Source organism: Melospiza georgiana, chromosome 3 (assembly GCF_028018845.1).
Source record: "Melospiza georgiana isolate bMelGeo1 chromosome 3, bMelGeo1.pri, whole genome shotgun sequence".
NCBI lineage: Eukaryota > Metazoa > Chordata > Aves > Passeriformes > Passerellidae > Melospiza > Melospiza georgiana.
The window spans coordinates 19048899-19070005 of NC_080432.1; the positions used below are offsets into that span (position 1 = coordinate 19048899).

Sequence of the window (21107 nt, forward strand, 5' to 3'; positions counted from 1 at the left end):
CAGCCAGAGAAGGAATTGTTTTGTCTGCCTATTCTGTGAAGAGAGCTCACCATCCCTTAATATGAAGCCTGGACTTATACACTAAAACAGTATAGAATCTGAAAAATATAAAAGATAAAGCCAGAGGCATCAGCAGGAGCCAAAACCCCGCAGTGGTGGCGAATTCTCCCCACAGTGATTGCAGCCTCTCTGCCCCTGGAGAGTGAGAGCTGAGAGGAGCCAGAGGCTGTGCCCAACCCCTTCCCCAGCCCAAAACCCCTTGGTAACCCTGGCCTTCCCAAGAGAAAATCCCTCAGGTAAGGGAGAAGCAGCCAGCTGCACTCCTCCTCTGTGGCTACATCCTTTTCCTCTCTTACCTACCAGTTGTTATTGTTTCTTAGCAACAAATGGGAGAACATTTCCTAAGCGAAAGAAAACAAAAGGAAAAAATCCTAATCCCCAACATACAACTTTAAGGAGCTTTGACAAGTAATTTTTAAGATAAGAGAATGAAAAATATTGTTAAAGCCCATGGGAATTCTGTCAGTGGCTTCAACAGAGCTATTATATTCAACCGGAGTTCTGCTATTCTTCAACAAACTGATCAGAAAACATTTGGAAACACAGAGATTATTAATTATTCAGTTTCCAATAACACGTTCTTTCCATGGAAGCATTTATAATGAAACCAGCATGATAAGGTTTCAAATTAATCTAAGACATGAGACTAAATCAGCAGAATCTTAACATACATATATCACCAGGTCTTCTGTGGAAGTTCTTAATTATAGTTCTGTAAGTGACTTGGAATATGAAATTCCCAAAGCAACAGAATAGTTTCTAAGCTACTGATAATGGACACAGACAAGAAATCTGATGCTATTAAAAAGCAGGGAAGTCATTATGCAACATAATTATGAAGAGGTGAAGACTGCTTTTGTGAACTAATTTTGAATGAAAGGCTGGGGGTTTTTTGAGAAAAAGTACCAAAGGCTTGCTGAAAGGCAATGAAGTCTCTGCATAATTTCTGAAAATGGAAGTTGGCCTCCCAATCACTTGGTGACGCGATCTGAGTCATTGTGGTGCCTTTGAAAAATTTACCCCAATCTAGGTATGAATCTGAGTTTCACTTTGGCACACAGCAATCCCCAGCCACTTCATGTGTCTATAATTATTACTCTCACACTATTAATCCATCTGGTGGAAGCATTTCCCTGTTAAATATAAAACATTCTCCTTCACTGGCCTTGGTGTGGCTGGCTGAAGTGATAAACACCATTTTTAGTTGGCAGAGCTCTATGCCAATACCAATTATTTGAGATAAAAACCAGTGATTTAGAAGTCTATATCCAAAATGCATTCACTTACCTCCTGAAAAGAATGATATTAAGGGTAGTTTCTTGGTTACTGGTTCTGAATAAGTAAAAATATTTTTTACTGAAGCTCTATGTGTCTAATATAAAGCAAAATCAGTGCCAATATTACCATGAATTAATTTGTTATACCTAGTTTTGTTTTTCTTTTGTTTGTTTAGTTTTTTAAACTTTTGATTTGTTTAAAAAATATTTTCCTATACAATTTTTTACCCCATCTAGATGAAGCCTTTGAAAGATTTGTTTTGGTTTGAAATATGCACCACAGTCAATCCCAAAGAAAAATTTGATAAAACCACAGGAGAACCTTAGAGTGAATCTTTGACAGCAGCAAACATTTCCTTACGTACATATTGTCAATATTTCTTGTCCAAACTCCCCCACTGGAAAGACCAGAGGTGAGATCCTCTCTACCTCTCACCCTCACTTGAGAGCTGTGGAAAAATATTTGACCAGCAAAACATGCTCCAGTGTGTGCACACCTCTACCCACACTTGGTTACTCCTCTGGCCAGAGAAGCAGAACAATGACTTTTCTCATCACTGTCCCATTAAAGCCCAGGATTTTAGGAAGTTCCACCAAGATGACTTTGCTAGAAAAGCAATGACTGACCTTGCAGCCTGGAGTGAGAGGAAAACTGACAGTGACTACCAGAAAGGGTCAGCCCGTCCCCAGGAAAAGTCACAGCAGTGTTTAGAAGGCTTAGGAGACAAGAAAACATTCTAATCCAAAGTGTGTGCAAAATTTTCCAGTTTAAAAATTCAGGTACACTACATAAAAGTAAGGTATTAAATGGGTGATGTGTGGGAGAAGTTTCCATTCAAGTAAAATAATTTACAGTTGAAAGTCAACCTATGACTGAAAGTCTCCCTCTAACTGCCAGGCTATCAAAGTAACTATATCTCTAAAGATCAGAGAGTTTTACATTTGGGAGCAAGGTGCTCAAAGCAGAAGCTTTTGTGTGAGCCACAGGCTCCCTGTTGGGGCCATGCACTGAGTGATACCTGTGGCTCTCTCACTGCCCTCTCCCTTGCTATCTGCAGAGCTTTGGGAAATGGAATAATTGCATATCTGCTCTTACTGACACAGGAGAAGGGGATGCCTTCTCTCAGATCCTTTTGTTTTGCTTTTTGCCTTGCTGGTCAGGTTGTTTCCCTGTCTCCCTAGTCATGGCATATAAGCAAACACAAGCCAGATGGCTAAAATCATCAATCTGTGTTAAGATTTATGTTAGGAACAGAGAGGTGAAAGGCTCTAAATACCACCACAATCCCCAAAGCCATTAAACCACCTCTTCCTTGGTGCTTCCATTTGCATTCTCCTTCATGTTAACATGCAGAAAGCCAGCACAAACACTGCACATTGAGAAACCCTTACATGAGAACAAAATCTGTGCTGCAGGAGGCTGCTGCTTCATCTGCCTCCAGCTCCTGCATCCCTGCTGGCACTCCCCAACCCCACTGCATGCTGCTGGCCCCTCTCTGCCTCCCTCTAATCTCTCCTCAGCTGCCTAATTGCATCCTTCAGGATTTTTTTACTGAGCATTTTCTGCAGTTTCCTGATTTCCAGATGTTTCCCCATTTCTTGTCAACCTGCATGTCTCAGGCTGCTCCTCCTGGCAACCATGGCTCCATGTCCTCACCACAAGAAGGGGGGAACTGGGAGGGCACTGGGAATGGATAAAAATCCCCTCTGCAGCTTGCATGAACATTCCCCTCTGTCTAAGAGAGCAATGAGATGGGCAGAGTTTGTGAAATGACAAGCTGGTGATCGTAGTGTTGATGTCTGAAAATAAAAGCTCAGACCAAAGGAAACCCCCCCAGAAACTCAGCACTGAAAGCTAGAGCCATCCTTTTGAGCGTATTTGCAATGCAAAAATAGGGGTCTGGTTTGAAGTGTTTCTACTGTCAAGCATTTCCCTAGCAAGTATTCCATGATCTGCTGCACTATTTCCATTACAGAGGAGGAGCAGGGCAGCAGTCTCACACCTTGGAGGAAAATGGATCCCATTTCAGGTCAGTCTTGAAAAGCATTTTGTGTCCAGTCTCAGAGCAGTCAGCAGTGCAGGCAGGGGTACCCACCTGAGGCAAACCCTCTGAACCATGATAATATCAGGTTTCCAGCAGCTGAAAAGACCAAGCAGGTTCTCACTGTCCATATTTCTCTCTCCCACACCTTTCTTGCCAAAATTTTATCCCAAAGCTTCAACCACCTGACTGCATGATTACCTTCACAGCCTTAGGGAGATTTATAATAATATTTCATTTAATCTATTTACGATACCTAGTAACTGAAAAATCACTTATTTTGGTGGCTTGCAAGCACTGCTGATACCCAAAAGGAGCTTCATGACACTGTACAGGCTTTATGTCCAGCTCAGCACAAGAGTTGTTGTAGCACAGGAGCCACACAGGAAGGTTTCTTGAGGCCCAAACATACACATGAGGCTTGCAATAACCTCAAGTTATTTTGCTTGTTTTGATTCCCCCAACTCAGTTCTCCACTGGGGAAATGTGACAGAAAATAGCACAGAAAAGGACAGTATTTTCTTTGAGGAAAAGTAGGTTTGGAAATCTCTGAGATCAACTAAAGCAGGCCTGACTCTTTTCTCCTCTCCTAGTAAAAAGTTATATTTTATATAAAACCTTTCCTCATCCTCAGTGCTCCTAAGATGAAGGAAAAAAAGGAAAAAGAAAAAGATAAAACAAATAGATCTTTAATAAAAAAAGGGCATTCTTCTGCTTTGGAAGTAAAAATAGCACTTCTTATGGTCCTATTTCTATCCTTTTATCATGCAATCCTGCATACAGAGCATACTACATAAACCTCCACCTGATCCTGGGTAAGTTTCATTAAATTTTTAGTCTAATTGTAAAGTAACTTCCACTGATGCACTCTGTACATCCTGGCCACACTGCAAGCAGTTTCCTTCCTGCGTTGCTTGGTTACACCAGTCTCACAGCACTGGAGTCTCACTGAATGTAGAATGTGTTTGCAGTTTTTGAAGCCACAGCACATAGAAATCCTCACTACCAATCTCCTAAAAAGTCAGGCACTGTGGCTTTTTTGTCATCACATCGGTGACCTCTTTTATGAACTGTATCACCTGATCTGCTGTAAAACACATACCAAACAAACCATATGAACCTCAGCTGCATACAAAGAATGTGCAGAAACTGCTGTTCCCACAGAGAGAGAACTGGACAACCTTAGTCCAGTGAAGGAAATGGCACTCACACCAGGATCAGATCTGGACTTCTCTTTTGCAGTTGCTTCTACCTTACATAAAAGGAACAAGGCACTCCCTGGGGAAATAGGTATCAAAAAAATCAAAATCCAACATATTCAGTATTTCCTCTCTGGCCTAAAGTACTGAAAATAACAAAGTTTCATTCACACAAGTGCTAAATTGGGTGTTAATCTACTAGTCACACACAAAATGGCACGTTTTGCATATGGTCATACATTTGCAAATACAAACTTCTAACAACATCTCATCACTAATCTGATTTTGGTTGCAGAGGTAACCAAATGAGACAACCCCAAATTTAATTGCTCCCTTGGAAATAAGGAGCAGTTGAGCACATGAAGTCATTTGGAGCCTGAGGCCAGAGAGGACAGGATATTTTTCTGATGATGACATAAAATGCATTTGGAATGCTCTAATGAGATGCCACAATACCCAACAGAGTAGGAAGAGAAGATCCCTGATCAGAGATGTATTCACAGGATGTGTTATACACATCTGCTTGCTCATCTTCTGGTGCAGGCATCCATGCTGCATCCAGAAGAGAACAGCAACACACTTCTCCATCTCAGTCACTCTCTGAGCCCCAGGTTACACACAGGCCATGAAGATTAATAGCTGTTGTTGCACCAGTCTTCTGTTGCTTGAGCTAATCCTTCTTTAAACTGTATTTAAGACCTACAGGCTCTGCAGCAACTTGTATTAAGTACTCTTAGATCCTAACTGTATGTTGGGTGAAAAACGACTTCCTTTTGCTTGTTTTCTTCCAGATTCATAATTTCCCGGGATACCTTGCACTCCTTGTGTTATAAGAGATGGTAAATATCTATTCCATATTCACCTTTTTAATTACCATCATCTTCCTGTGCTCCCCCATGCTGTTGTCATGCACAGCATCCTGATCCTTGCCTCTAAATGACCCCTGTGCCTTCAAGGGCATCTCCATCCACCTGGCAGTGTGCTGTTTCAATACAGCTCCTACCCAGGTGTCTCCCAGGAACTGGAAAGCTCATGGATTTGGAGTGAGTGGAGAAAAACATAGAAAACAACCATTTTCCCAAACTTCTGGATGGATTGTAGGCTCTGCTGTCAGTCTCACAGCAGGAGACAAGAAAAATGCCTTCAAGATGCAAAGAAGATGAGGCTCCATTTAGCAAAGCAGAAGCTCCTGACAACAGCACTTAAAGAGGTTATGGTTCCATTGCTGATCCATGCCCTGCTCCCAGCTGTGACACTGCTGCCAGCAGGAATGAGGAGCTAAATGGTTTTCCAGACCATAGTGCAGACATAGTAGGACAAGCCTCTCTCAAACAACGTTTTTAGGTGACCAGTACTTGCAACACAAAAGTCTGTCTAGAGCAATTCTCTTTCAGCAGTTGGCCAGAAAATAATTCTGATGAGATTATATCAGGAAGTTTTATTATGATTCAAAAGGAAGAGGGAAACAACCCATCAACTTTTTTTTTTTAGGTTCTGGAAACCCGCTGCCATGTTGGACAGTGCTGGGAACCCTTTCTTGATCTGCATGTCTCCTAAGATGCTGAAAACAATATCTGAACCATCAACTATAAACTCTGTCCCTCAAGCATCACTCGTGACCTGCTGCTTGATCACTCTGCTGCACTACATTGAGGCGTTGCCAAAATGGGCAAAACAGACAACTCCAATGAGTGGTAGGACTGGCACAGTGTTTACCCTGGCAGATAAAGACAGAAAGTCATAGAAAAATGTTGGTTTACAGTTTTATGGACACATTTAAGTGACCTTGAAATTTTCTGAGGTAAGTTGTTTTCAGACATGTTTCATAATGGAAACTTTAAACATCGTGGTTATTTTAAGCTTCTGGATTGAGAACAATTTTTACAGCAACCTATTTACACTGTAGAGCACTTGATCAGGGTCTGATGGTGCTGTGGGAGAGAACTAGAGCAAAGCCAATATCCTATTTTAGTGCATAGGCTCTTCCAGCTTCCCCAGATGGGCAGTGCTTCCTTGGAATCCTCCACTGCTGAGGGCCAAGGAACCATCAGGGGAAACAGTGGGGCTGTGCTTCTCCCTAGCTGCTTGGAATCAAATCCTTCAGCAAGGGGCCTTGCAGGAGCCATCTGAGTATGACATCTTCCAATATAAAGACAGTTCAAAGGGATACAGAGAGCATTTTGCACCCACATGAAGACACCAGTGTGCCATAACTTCTCCAAACTGACTGCTGTCTTCCACCCACCAAAAAATCCTTTTCATCCCTGTCTCAACACAAGATTTGCACAGGACTCAAAATCTGAGGGGAATGTTAAATGCTGACATGGAATCCAGAGCAGGGTGGAAAAATACTGAGGGGTATGCTTTCAATGGCTTGATACACAGCTCTGGAAAGGAAAGGGATGCGTGGTCATGGCACAGTCACTATCTGAAAAGCCAAGCAGGATCTCCAAGGGACAAGACAAAAGTTTCATGAGGCAGAGAAATTGAAGTCCCCTAAGCAACTCAATACAACAGCTCCATCAGAATGATGGGGCAAGGGAAGCAAGACAGCAAACAGCACCTTGCAAGCTTTGTGAGGGAAAGCAGTGAAGAAAGTAATAGGATGGTCTGACTGCTTCCATTTTCACCCTGTGAGTTCATCAGCTGTGAAGACAACTTGGAAAACTTGCATGGAGACAGGAAAAGCAGCTGCAACCAAAACCTTTGGGGTGGCCCTTATTGATCAGGAGAAGAAAGCCAAAGAGATATCGAACTCCCCCAAATCTTACTCCCTATGGAACATTTCTGTGGGGCCCCTTTGTACTCCAGCCTGAACCAGTCAGAAAACCAAAGCCTTGTGACTTATGAGGCAAATCACTGCCCAGGTGAAACCTCCCATAAAGGATATTGGGCACTTCCAGTTAACTGCTTGGCACCTCTCCACAGAGTAAAATAAAGCCCATGAAAAATATTTGGTGGAATACATTCAGGTGATGAATTATGGAAACGAATTGGCTCGTGAACGCTGCAAATGCAAATAGAGAGGCTAAATTTATCAGATGAATTATCCATTTGATACTGGATTACTTGCTAAGGGCTAACTTACAGCTCCTTTGCTCATGCAGGGGAGTGCTCCAGCCCCAGTGCAGCCTGCCACAGTAAGCAGAGAGAGCAATGCCTCTCAACACCAGTACAGAAATCACAGCCCCTGCTTAGGAGTTGGCTCACGTATTAGTGCAGAGATTGGCCTTTTTAATACAAAGGCCTTCATTCAGCCATTTAGACAGTTTCCAATTTGATTCCAAGCCTGGGAGATCGCTTAACAATGAATTTCCTCTGCAATTGTAATATATTTGCACATTTTATGCACAAGCGGGATGCTGTGCACCCTCCTGAAGTAATAGGAGAATTATTATAAGGCAGTAGCTCTTATCCATATGGTTTGGGTAGGGGAAACAGTGTTTTCATCAACCAGGATGAAAGTAGAAAATGCATTAAATATCATAGCCTGTAACAGAAGGAAGAAAAAGTTTTCCAGTTTTCTCAAGATGAAGCAATCTATGTCTCTTTTTCCTAACACCAACTGATAATGGCTCAAAAAAGAAAAACAAACAAAAAACTCCCAACAATGACAAACTCCTGGGCTCAGCATCCTCTCATGAGCTCTAAAAGGACACAAGTCTAAAAGCATGCACCTTCCATCTATAAACTGGCTTAATCAAAGTGCAAACGTCCTTTCTCCAGAATTTTTTGCAATATTTTAGTGAAGTAATTTTGTTACTCTGTTTAAAGTGGCAAGAAGTAAAATAACCTTGGATGCTGCAGCTTCACAGAACATCCCTTTTATAGCACTATTTCCATCTAAAATACGTTTTTGGAAAAAAACGTTTCTCCTCTCCAATCCACTGGTAACAGGTGGTAGATTTAGAAATACTTTAAGCATTACAATTGAAGATAAACCGTTTATAATATATGACAGCCACCATGAAAAGTAAGCACTTGCCAAAGGTCCTTACAAGATTATCTGTCTGACATGTTAAGTAGCTTTGTGTACACAGGATACAGGAAGAAAAGAAAAAAGGTATCTTTGCTCCAGCTGGCAACTGTTTACAAATGCTCTTAATTTTCCTCCTATGTATGGAATTCTAGAAGTATGTATCATTCCAAGGTAAATGTCGGCAAATCTAGCTTTTCAAGGGGGATTCAATTTTCTGGTAAGTCTTACAAATATGTTTAGTTAGCAAGAAAAGCAATGCCTGGTGTCTGGACTCCACAGAGTTCTATTAGAAGAAACAATGCATTCCAAAAGAAAAAATGATCTAAGTGACAGTTCCTTTCCCAGAAAATTCACTCATACTACTAATAGCAATGAATCCAGCAATGTAAAAACTACTCATATGAGCCAGAATTGCAGGCAAAGATATTATATTTGCCTGAAAGACATTCTCTCATTTTAAGTAGAAAGAATGTTCCAATACAGGTGAAGGGAGAATAGCTGGGCTATGTCATTGCACAAAGAGATAGGATTCAATTAATAAAAAAGAAGAAAAAAACCCATCACTGTAGCAACGTTTAATATGTTAAAACAGTGATCCATCTTAACCAAATGAAGTTTTTCTTTCTGCTGCTTTTTTCTTCCTAGAATATACAAAATCTTCTCAGCAAAACCCCAGAGGATCAACAGAAAATTCTGCCTTGACAAGGGCCCTTTACTTAACCAAACCAGGAGTTTTCTGGACAACATTGACGTGAGAACCTATGTTTGAATCAAAGATAAGTGGTGCTCTGCTCCCTCTTGGACCATGCTGGCTCTGGATTGGGTTGTGTAATCACTGAGACAGAATCAGAAATGCTGAGACAGTTGCAATTGCTCAGTTACTGCACAACTTTCCCGCACTGCTAAGGCATGACATTACTCTGAAGTCTACCTCTTCCCCTTATATACTTAAAGTTTGAAAATGACAAGACTCTTGGCAGTTGTCTTGATATCAATATTATTACTTGACTAATTTCTTCGGCATTCCACTTGCAAAATAGGCCTAATGATATGTTCAACTAATGGAACAATTTCCCTATATCTATATTCCACTTACTCTAATGCACTGAGGTGTAATTCTAGCTTCATTTCATTACCGATTTCATTACCTAGCTCAAGCACTTGCATGTCTTTTTGGATTTATTAATGCAGTGGGTTTAAAGTAATAACTATTTATGTATATAACTCTATGAATATATTCTTCTTTCTAAGCATTTTTGTCCACATCCATTAAAGTAGATATATTTCACAATGTTTCTGAATGCAAGATGCACTTTTTAAAATGCCTTGATGTTTTTTCCCTAAGCTTAAATAAATACTTCAGTGTTATTCTCTCCTGTGAGTGTTTAGATAGTGTCCCATGAATTCAAATTTAGGGCAAGCCTATCCTTAAATACTTTAATTTCACTAAATTAATAGATTTCCTTTAAACCAAAACAAAACCACCAGTTTCATTAATTTCTTCCAAAGTCAAAATATCAGGAATTTACTGCCAAAGGTAGAGGCAGTTGCTAACTCCTTGACACAGAACCATGTCAGCTAAGTCTTTTGTGCAGGAAGCCAGTCCTGCAGAGAGATGGGACATCTCTACAGAGAGAGAGTCTGCTGGTAACTTGTCCAGGTCTGCTGTGCTAAATGCAGATGGCAATTCCCCAGACACAAGGAACAAAGAGTAGACATGATGGTCATCTGGTGATCTCCATAAAGACCCTCAGGGGATGCTCTCACCAGGAGGCAGTTTAGCATGGGGCTGATTTCAGCTGACATCTCTTGGAAAAGTGTCATTTCAAGGTGGCAAAGAGAGCCTGAGACTGTACATGAATGGTTAGGGCACTCCACAAAAGAGGCCCAGACAGTGACCATTTCTCCAGTGACACTACAGGAGAGCGACTTGGAAGGAAGTCCTGCCTCTCCCTGTCTCCTCACAAGTTGAAGATCTAATGACACTAAAAGTAAAAAAGCTAAAACAAAACCTTCCTGAATCCCTGGCTACTGATCCACTCCCAGGAAATCCTTCACTGCATCAGGAGTAAAGTTGTAGAGCTAAACAGGTTCCTTTTAAGGCTCTGGCTAATCAGACAGCAGATACCCACTAACACCAACACATATCAAAATCAGAATCATTAGTTATGAGAAAATTGCAACCAGGAGTCTATGGGTTGCGTAGCAAATGGGTCCTAAGCCATTTTATTAATCCGATATCCTACAATTATCTAAATTTCAGATACTGAGGACTAAACTTTCTCTGGACAGTTGTAAATTTTGGATGAACATTTTTATAGCCACATATGCAGAACACTGGATTTAGAGGGTCCCTACCATAATCACCTCTCTATGGTCACATATCAGATTCCCAATTTTCTTTTGAGAAAAAAAAAACCATAAAACCTTTACATACATGAGAATAAACATACTTTTGAAACCATGGTATGGCAGATCATCTACATAATGTGGTGTAATGAAATTTTATGTTTTTCTATAACAAAAGACCCAGCTGCACAGGTTATTTGTAGAAAGGAGTTCAATAATGTCAGGTTTAAAAAAAATCCAAATGAAATAAACCTTCCACTTGCTCTCTTTCTGCCTTTGCCTTTGAGATTGTCATGATACAGCTCTGAAGCACCTTGTCTCTCAAACTTTCAAACCCAGGTGGGTTTTACATTTATAGAAATAATACCAGGCTTTACACATGATTTCCAAGGCCTTAGAGATGAAAGTGAGCATTAATGATCTTGTCTTGTTGACAAATTGATGCTATATTCTTCTCTCACTTAATCTGAAGGGCAGGAACACAGCCAGCAGCAGTGGGCAGGGTACTGCCACTTTATCCTTTGGGTTGGGTACACTGACAAAAAAATAAAATCACTCAATGAATGGATTGGATATGAATGCAGCTTCTTGAAATGCATGTTCAGTGTGCTCCAGACAAGAATATTATTAAGTGGTTAGACATCATTTGATGCTACCTGAATAATTCAATAGGTCTTTAAGTTTCAGCTGCCAATCACTGCAAAATGGCGATTACAAAGTCATCTACACAAAGGCTTTGTTCTAGTGAGATTAGACAAAAATATCACAATTTCCATGCTACCAGACAGAGCAAAAGGAAAAAACCACTAAGGCTACGGTGACAACACAGTCCTGTGAAATTAATTGAACTCTGAACACACCAAAGCTCTGCTTCCTATTACTCCAGGGCCATTTCCACTTGACAGACAGCATGGGGACTATTGGGAGATAAAACAGAACACTAAAATCTGGATCTTTTCACACATAGTTGGACTGATGTAAGCACAAAGCAAAATAAAATGGGAGGAGTTTTAGGGTTGATAAAATTACGGAAAGCAGATTTCTAATGATGTGCGATAAAAATAAATCACAGATTTATTGGAGGAGGGGGATTAGCAAATTTACTATCCACCAGGTTTCCTTAAATCTAGAAAGCAACCTCCTGTGTGAAATCCAAGATGAATGGCTAGCATTTCCCAAGCGCTCCAGTGAGAGCCATCTTTCTCCCATTCATTCTCACACAGGGACAGCTCAAGTTTAAACTCCTCATTCAGACACAGTTGGGCTCTAACCCCTGTGGTATCTTTTCAGACCCAGAGAAACCTCACCAGCATTGTTAATGCAAGACCAAAGTGTGTACAAAGTGTATGGAAAAGCAATATACACTAGGAGCTATATACATCAGTGCAAATAATTTTCTTCTCAGGAGTCAAGACAGCCAGTGCCATGCACCAAGTTCTGGGAAGAGATACACATTCAGCATGGAATGAAGAGATTAGCTGTACTGAGCATACAAAAGCAGTATTAGACATAGCTTAAATGGCTCACACATTTAAAAATCTCTGCATTTGTCCAGGATCAGAGCCTCTATGTGCAGCTGATCTTTAAAGAAAGTTCACATTTCAGTATTTGGCTTTGGAAAGAAGAAAAGATGCCAGCTGTTGCATTTTTTCTGCATGCTTTTTTAAAGTCAGATGGTGCTGGATTTTTACACCTACCTAGAGGGAAAAACTCGCCCATTTTCTTCTTGAAAATTTTGTAGTCAACCTCCAAAAAGACACAGAAGATGATACGATCCACCTGTAAGAAACAAAATGATTCACAGTGAAAGCATCATGATCATCCATATCAGCAACAACAGTCAATAAAGGCAAAGAAACTTTTAAAACAATGTGCTTTTATGCTTCAGGCAAACAAGAAAACAGGGTTGCATGTCTTGACTTTATTGTACATCTGTGTTGTAATTTATAATATAACCTTTGCAATCACAGCTCACGACTGTGTTCTTTGTTAACTGCCTCTTGTTTATGCAAACTGCTCTCGAGCACAGCATAAATGACTTTGGCATTCCAGATGAGAACTGGGATGCAATGTTCGATGAAAAAGTCATGTGGGGACTCCTAATAAGCATACAGAAGAGTAAATGGGTAAGCAAAGAGCTCTTTTTCCAATCCTTGTCCGACAAACCTATTTGCAAACCCATTTAGTATTTTAAAATGGCTTTAAAAGGTTTCATGTGGTTTTAATTTACATGAAACCACTTATTCTCACTGTAATACAAATAGAATGCAGCAGAAACACAAAAGCTGATTAGATGACAGGTAGCACACAGGGTAAATAAAACATTTAATATGCCATCTACTTAGCGAGGCTGAGCATATCAATGAAACCACAGCCCATAATGTATGCACCACCCACCAATGAGTTCAAATAAATTCTTTTGGGAGATCCCTGTGTGTGAAAAGCCTTTCTGAAACAGACCAAAAATAATTAAAAAGCTAAATAAATCAAAACCAAGAAATCTAAAGCCTTTAAGGCTAAAAAACACCCACACTGAACTTCAGCCTTGCAATGCCTTTGTGTTATTTATTTGCATTTCTCAGCACAAAATGCCTCTGTAGCCAAACCTCAGCTTGGAGGGGTGCTGTGGAAAACAAAAAGACCCTCCTGCAGCTGAGCTGAGGGACCTGCAACCCAGTAATCATTTCTTTCTCTCAAGTGCATGAGAGGTTAACTACGATGGGATGCAGCCCGAGCAACAGGAAGCTTGGCATCTTATGCTGTCACGGTGCCTCCACGGGCAAAAGGACAATCTGTCACAGCACAACTCCTCAAGAGTGCCTTTGCATGTGCTAGAAAAATCACAAGCCTCCCCTCCTGCAGAGAAACAGCGAGAGGAACACTCTCAAGATGCAAATTCTCTCCCTTATCTTCAGTAGAAAATGCTGTCCTTTTGCTGCAGCTGGTCTTAGAAGTGGAGTCCAAGCCTTGCCTTCAAAGACACCTTTATGCTGAACAGCTCAGGACTTCATTTTTGAGCTCCTTTTGGCACAGCCTGTTAGAATCCAGAAGGGGATGAGAGCAGGCAAGCATTGGTTATGCTGGAAAATACCAGCAGCTACTAACAGGGACATCCTGGAACAAGAGGTGATGACAAAACCTCAGCTGGGATGATGTCATCTGAATGACCAGACTAGGTATGTAATGCCACAACCAGCAATAGTACAAGGGGTAATGGACTTGGGTTGCACCAGGGGAGGTTCAGGTTCAGTATTTGGAAAAATTTCCTCATTGAAAGAGTGGTTAAGCACTAGAACAGGTTCCCCAGGGATGTGATAGAGTTCCCATCCCTAGAACTGATAAAAAAATGAGTATATATGGCACTTCACAACATAGGTTACTGGGAAAAATGGAATTCACTCAAAGGTTGAATGTGAAGACCTTGGAGATGTCCAACCTTGCTGATTCAGGACACTCTATGAGACTGAAGGTACAAGCTATGTCAGTGTGAAGGAAGAAGGAGCTTGTGAGCAGGAGAGAAGGCAGCAGAGCAGGGAAGCCTACCAGCAGATTTTCCACCAAGAAAACTGCCTGCTGCTCTCTGCTCATATGATGCTCACAGAGCCAAGCTGTTCTGTGCATCCCTCGTAAACAAACCAGGCTGGATCTTAAAAATATTCTGGACCATGGCATCAGCTGCTCTTATAAAGGGATATAATAAAAAACTCAAATACTAGAATACTAGTTATGGGCTCAAGCCAAAAAGCCATGCTCATCTCCATACTCACAAATTCATAACGTAAAGCATCCTTGCCAACAAGTGTTTCATTTTACCTACATGAGATTTGACATGATCTCTAAGGTCCCTACCAACCCAAACTATTCTATAATTTTATGTTTCTGCCTAAGTTGGCTGTTTTCAGGAGGGAGGCTTCAATCAGCAAGTGCTTAAATTACATTTCTTGTGAAAATTGCATCAGGATATTTCTGGGTTGTTGCTAGATTGTCATCTTCCCTCTCTGCCTTGCAGACTTTCAAGCATTAAAAGTGATAGGCCCAATGAACCAGAACAGACAAAAGAGCAAGGACAGAAATGTATAAAGCAGAGGAGGAAGGATATTCCCATACAGAGAAGTTTCTGAGAGTCTGCATAGTCCCATATTCTCTGCTGAAAATCCTACAGAAATTTGCCTCATTCTGTGTAATCCAACTTCTCAAGATGTTCCCTTTACTTTTATTTATTTATTCAGTGCAGCTTGCAATAGCAAAATTTCACCATAAGAATTTCTACTACTTCTAATATAATTCCTTAACTTAAAAATAGGGAATCTCTCTAGAATTGGCAGACTATTTCTAAATTTCAGGCCTCCTGACTGTACACATCCTATATATAAACCTGTTCCATTTCTTCTTGATGTGAGAAAAACTGCTCTATTTTTAAGTATGCATAAGATATTGTGATGACAGCTGAAATCCTGTGTTTATCTGATTGCATGGCATGTGCTGGCAGATAGTAAATCTGAAATTAACCCCTGTTCTATCATTCTTCCAGTCCCTGGCTATTTTATCTAATATCCTCAACTAAAATAACTTGAGATTACGTAGGGAAAGCAACCCTTGTCCTCACTATGCCCATTCCAGCTACAATAAGGAAATCCAAGCAACTATAAACCTACTTTTCCTGCTGGCCCACAAAAGCTCAGCAGGATTTTTGGGACATGCAGTTAGGAAATCTCTCCTCTCATGTGGCCTGGAAATGCCAGCTCCATTAGAGTGTCACATCATCCCTTTGGGGAGGCTGGGGATGGTGCCCAGATGAGACCCCCAGAGCCTTCTGCAGATGCCCAGCTCCTCCCCTGCTGACCAAGCACCACTCAACTGCAGCAGAACTGTACAGGAGCTGCAGGTTGAAGGTATTAAAGCTCATCCCTGACTGACAGCTCTTTTTTGAAGGCTGGTATTAAGATCAGCCATGCCCTGTCAGAGCCTGATTAAATTCTGCTCACTTTGCAGCTATGAATAGGTGGATCAAAGAACCCCCAAAATCAAGAGCACTGCAGCACAGGAAGAAGGGAGTTAAAATGCATGAGCTGTTCACTTAGGCACCTTCACAGCTCAAGGCTGTGAGTACATTTGATTGTTTTCGTTTTGTTTTTACCTTGGGCCCTGCTTTCCTTGCTTTATTTAATTTTGATGGGAATAGCTTCCAGGTGGTTTTGTTAGCAGCACCTGATAAGAATTAGTAAACTTCTGCAGGGCTTGCAGGACTCAGGCTATTTTTATAGAATCACAGAATGGTTTGGGTTGGAAGTGACCTCAGAGACAATCCAGTTCCAATTCCCCCATCATGGGCAAGAACACCTTCCATGAGATCTGATTCCTCCAAGCCCCACTCAGACTGGACTTGGACACATTTTTTGCAGTAGAATGGACCCTAACACCAGAGTTTTAGAAGGACACAGCCATATCTCATGAACTGAAAACATCTCCACTGGTGTTTTCAATTAATGAGCTATGGATATAAAAGCACAGTTGGTTTAATAGCAGCACTGATCTTAGTGCAAAGCAAGGGGCAAAGATATTTCTTCCTGGTGTTTGATCTTTGGGGTTTTGTTAGTTGGTGGCTTTGAGAGCACTTTACATGTTGTGAGTTTTCAGTTTATTGGTGAGTTGCTGCACCTTGGGTGAGTTCACTCCCAGACCACTGATGGTCTGTGGGAGCTGCATGGAAGGCCGGTCAGGTGGGTGCTCAGGGACATGCACAGGAATGATGGAAAGCTGCTGAGGGCCCCTTAAGCTTGTCCTAAAGGGCCCTGCCCTCTACTGCATTGTGTGGGAGGACACTGCATGTTTACATGCACATCTCTGCATGCAGCTGCTGCTACAGTAGGAATTTACAGCTGTATCCATAAAAAAAATACAGAGAGCCATTTCTTACATGGACATACAGAGACAGGATAAGAGGGAATGGTTTTAAACTAAAAGAGAAGAGATTAAGATTAGCTGTTAGGAAGAAATTCCTCACAATAAGGGTGGTGAGGCACAGGCTGCCCAGAGAAGCTGTGGCTGCCCCATCCCTGGAAATGTTCAAGGCCAGGCTGGATGGGCTCTGAGTATCCTGGTCTAGTGGAAGGTGTTCCTGGCTGTGGCAGGGGGGCTGTAATGAGATGAACTTTAGATCCTTTCCAACCCAAGCCTGTCTGTGATTCTCTCTATATTTTAGCATCAAACATATCTATGTTTTTACCTCAGCTCTTTTGCTGTGGTCTCGGGCAGGTTGCGTGATTCCTCTGGCTTCATTTCCCTGCCTGCTGGGGGGACAGGAACACCTGGCTGTGCACCTATACATTGCTTTAAAGAGCTACTGCCAAGCACAAGCCACAGGACACGCCAAATGCTTTTATAGGTATAGCTGTATGTACACAAAGTAACGAGCTGGATAGATCAAACACACATCTGAAGCAAAACACTGATCAAAAGGCTTTCTAGACTATTTCATATAATGAGTGTTTCCATGTCACTGCCACCCCCTGTCCTAACAAAATAACAGCTTGCAATGAAAACAAACCCAAGTGCGTTTCAGCACTCCCAAGTGTTTCATGCATGTCTCCAGCACCAAGACATTCACCTAACAGGAAGTGACTGCTTTTTATATGCATCAAAAAGTTTCATCATCACTTAAATCTTACCAGAAGATACACGACAGAAAAACAATGAGAACTTTCAAAAAATGTTTCCCAATCCTAAATCAAATGAATGATCATACAGCACAAAGAGAAGGAAGCAGCTTTTTGCTCTTTGTAGGTGTAGCAAATCCATGCCATGCAGCACTCCGGCCTGATCCCATTAGGACTTACTGTCATAAGGCAACAGTGAGCACCAGAAGCTTGCAGGAACATTTTCAGTTTATCAAAATTCCATGGATTTAATTCAAAACTCAGTGAAGCAAACCAGAGATTTTTTTTTTCATTGATTTCAGCATGCTTGGATCAGCATCTATACTTTGTAGCACCAGACAGAAAATTTGCCTCCTCAAGAATTCAAGTTCATCTGATAGAGACATTTAATTACCCTGAATGCCACAGACTTTCTCAAAGATATCCTTAACAGTCACAGTTCAGAGCTGCCTGAACCCATCAATATGCCTTGACTACATGGCCTGTGAGAAAGGAGCTCTGAATGTTCAAAGTTGTTTGGGGCTTTGAGCAACCTGGTCTGGCAAAGGACCCCCAATGCAGGAGGATTGGAATGAGATGGTCTGTAAGGCCCCTCCCAACCTGAACCTTCTTGTGATTCAACCTTTTCCCTTTGTTTGGACCATGTTTCCATGGGCAGCACTGTTAGCCTTCATTGTCTGGCAAAACTTCCCTTTTAGAGACCAGTGAGAACAAAGCAACCCAAGCCGGGTTTTCTGATGCTCTCACGGAATCAATATCTCAGCTGTGAGCAGCTCAGAATAAGGAGCAAGAGATTTTCACTGCACTCTAGGAGCAGGCCATGAGTGCTCTAGCTGGTCTCTGCACATGATGTAAAATCTCTTCTACTTCTGTGACAAGGGCTCAGTTTTCTGTTCTGAAGTCCATATCTCTTTCTTGCTTATCTTCGGGGACTTTATTTGCCATCTCTTTTTTTTTTTTTGGCCATTTCTTTCTTTTATTTTCCATCTCTTTCTGGTTTCCTGACAGAGTTCCTCTCTGCCTGTGACTGAGTTGATGCACTGAACATGCAGAAGGACAGAGACCAACACCTCATTCTGCCCTGCTAAGGAACTGGTAGATGATTTTCTCTCTTGGTGCTGGCAGTCTCCCCTTCAGCCTACCCTCTGCCTGATTTGATCCTCTGGTAATCCCATCCACCCAACAGATGGAAACACCAGCTTTGTAGAATAACACAGCCATCTGCTATATACCTGCCAGCAGCTGTGATCCACTTTGCCAGAGATGCTGCCTTTCCTGAGCACCATGAACATCTGGCCAGCTGTCCAGAGAGCAGCCTGCCTGACCAAACAGAGAAGAGAGGACTGTATCTCCCCTTGGAGACCAGCAGGGTTGATGCCAAAAGTTTTCACACGCTTTCTGAAGTTTCAGGCCCTATAAATACTAATTTCACAGCACTATAAATTAAAAATCAGTCTCCTGGTATTATTACTAATTTCACAGAAACCATTAGAGCATAAAGCCTAGCTGACTGTCTGCTCCTTTTGGCATGACATCATGGTCTATAATCGCAGAATTACTCCTGAAAAGAACTTCAGTCTAGTATTTATGGCAAATAGAAAGCTTTGGTGCTGCCTTCATCCTGGGAACAAGATATAAGCAGGGCAGAGGTGTCAGACTGGTGATACGGTGAATTTGACAATCAACGAACTGTGTGATGATGTTCACAAAGCCATTCACCTAGCCTTAAGAGCTTTTCTCTTGGCACAACTTCAAATCCACTGCAGACCTGAGCCAAAACACCCTGTGTTTACTTGACCTTGCAATCACACAAATGAGCCCAGCTTCAGGCAAACAGGACATCTCTGGATTACTCTTTAATCCAGGGAGAAATCTACTCTTTCAGGATACTGCTCTCTGCTTTTCAAGGACTTGCATTTTGAAATTCTTTGGAATCCAGAGCTAAATTTAAACATTTACATTACTGCAAGCCTCTTTTAAGTAGTGGTTTTAATGGAGAGTTATGGTATTGCATCAAGAGCAAGTACCTGTGGAGGACTATCTGTGAAGAAGCAACTCTTACTTAAACCATCATATTACTTAGTTAGCCATTGGAGGAAAAAAAATAGAAACCATACGAAATATAAAATTATTCATGCTTAACACAGAGTGGGATGGTTTCTATGCTGGTCCTACTGTAGTTAAAAAACAGAATTATAAAGTTATTATTACTGCTTTAATATCCTCCTTCATGATGGAACACATACTTAGCTTGGAGTGAAAGATAATTAAAAGTCCCAGAGCAATTCAGAAAACCAAACCAAAATCAACAAAAACCCCATGAGAAATTTATTACCAGCTTAAAATATTAATACAAACAACATCCTAGTACATAAGGCTTTGCAACAATCTCTGCCTCTAAACCAAAATGTTTACTTTAACACTGAAACTCAATAAAAATTCAAAATATGGCTAGAATGTCTCTCCCTGACCTTTGTGTCTGGTCCTACAGGTCTGCTCATATTCAAAGCTAAGGGCTATTGATACTCTTCAGTATCACACAGCTACCAGACACACCAGTGCAGTTATCACCATGGCCCAAGCTGGTCTCCACACAACTGAAGCATCTTAAAACCCACAAAACTTCTACCCACAGTTCTCAAGCACGGGTCAGCATTACAGTTTTGTGATAGTTCTGATAGATCTGCTGTCAGGTGAAGATTTGATGTGCCCAAGGTCACAGAGGAACAAGAACAGCAGAAGTAGAGTAGGACCCTGGGTTTTTCCTCCCATTCTCTTTTGACCAAAGATGCTACAGATGAAAAAAAAAAAAAATCCCATGAATGGTCACATGCAAAGTTCACAAGCTTCACTGCACACCACTGCTTTTTCTCTGGTGGAAATATATTTTCAATGCATCCGTGAATTGTGTGAATCAATACTGATAACTCTTTTCCCCTTATACATTGATTGTTTTTTAAGAGTTACTTATTCTTTGTGAGAGAATTCACTCTGTGAATACCTTCAATACTTTTTTAATACAGTGTATTATTCAAGGGCAGGTAGAGCGTTCCCTTTTGGCCTTCTTTGTGCTGAGCTGGTCCTTTTTTGTGTGTGAACAAAGCGTCTGCCTGACAAGCAGAATGGTTGTTCTAAAGAACCAACCTGGATCTCAAATAAGAAATTATAACAGCATTTTCACAGGAATTCACAATTTTGTTGTCAGCCATTTGGGTATGTCCCAGTTACTTACTGCACAATTATATGACAAATAAGATGTGACAGCCCTGTAGTGGTAATATAAACACAGATAGGCTATAAAATAACCAGTCCTTAATAGTCCACATGTGGTTCTGTTCTCAACTACAAAAAGTTTTTCATTTTCCTAAAGGTGAAAAAACCTGTAAAAAAGTCTAGGATTTAAGGGAACATCTTAGTATATTTCTTTTGATGGTCACTAAAACTTGCCAGGGAAGGGCCAGGAGAGTAGTTTAAGAATGCATTTGTTTTTACCAAGATATCAATCAATCTGCACAATTCACTTCTGTGCCACACAAACACGATGA

The 21107-nt window shown here is 41.2% G+C and overlaps 1 protein-coding gene across 3 annotated transcripts in view; it reads right to left on the reverse strand.

Moving 5' to 3' along the window:
* Positions 1-21107, reverse strand: part of MACROD2 (mono-ADP ribosylhydrolase 2) — an 848022-nt gene that overhangs the window by 68050 nt on the left and 758865 nt on the right. For all 3 annotated transcript variants that reach the window (XM_058019700.1, XM_058019699.1, XM_058019698.1), the window contains exon 9: positions 12604-12685. In XM_058019700.1, coding sequence (XP_057875683.1) covers positions 12604-12685 — 82 coding nt within the window. The remainder of the gene's footprint in view (positions 1-12603; positions 12686-21107) is intronic.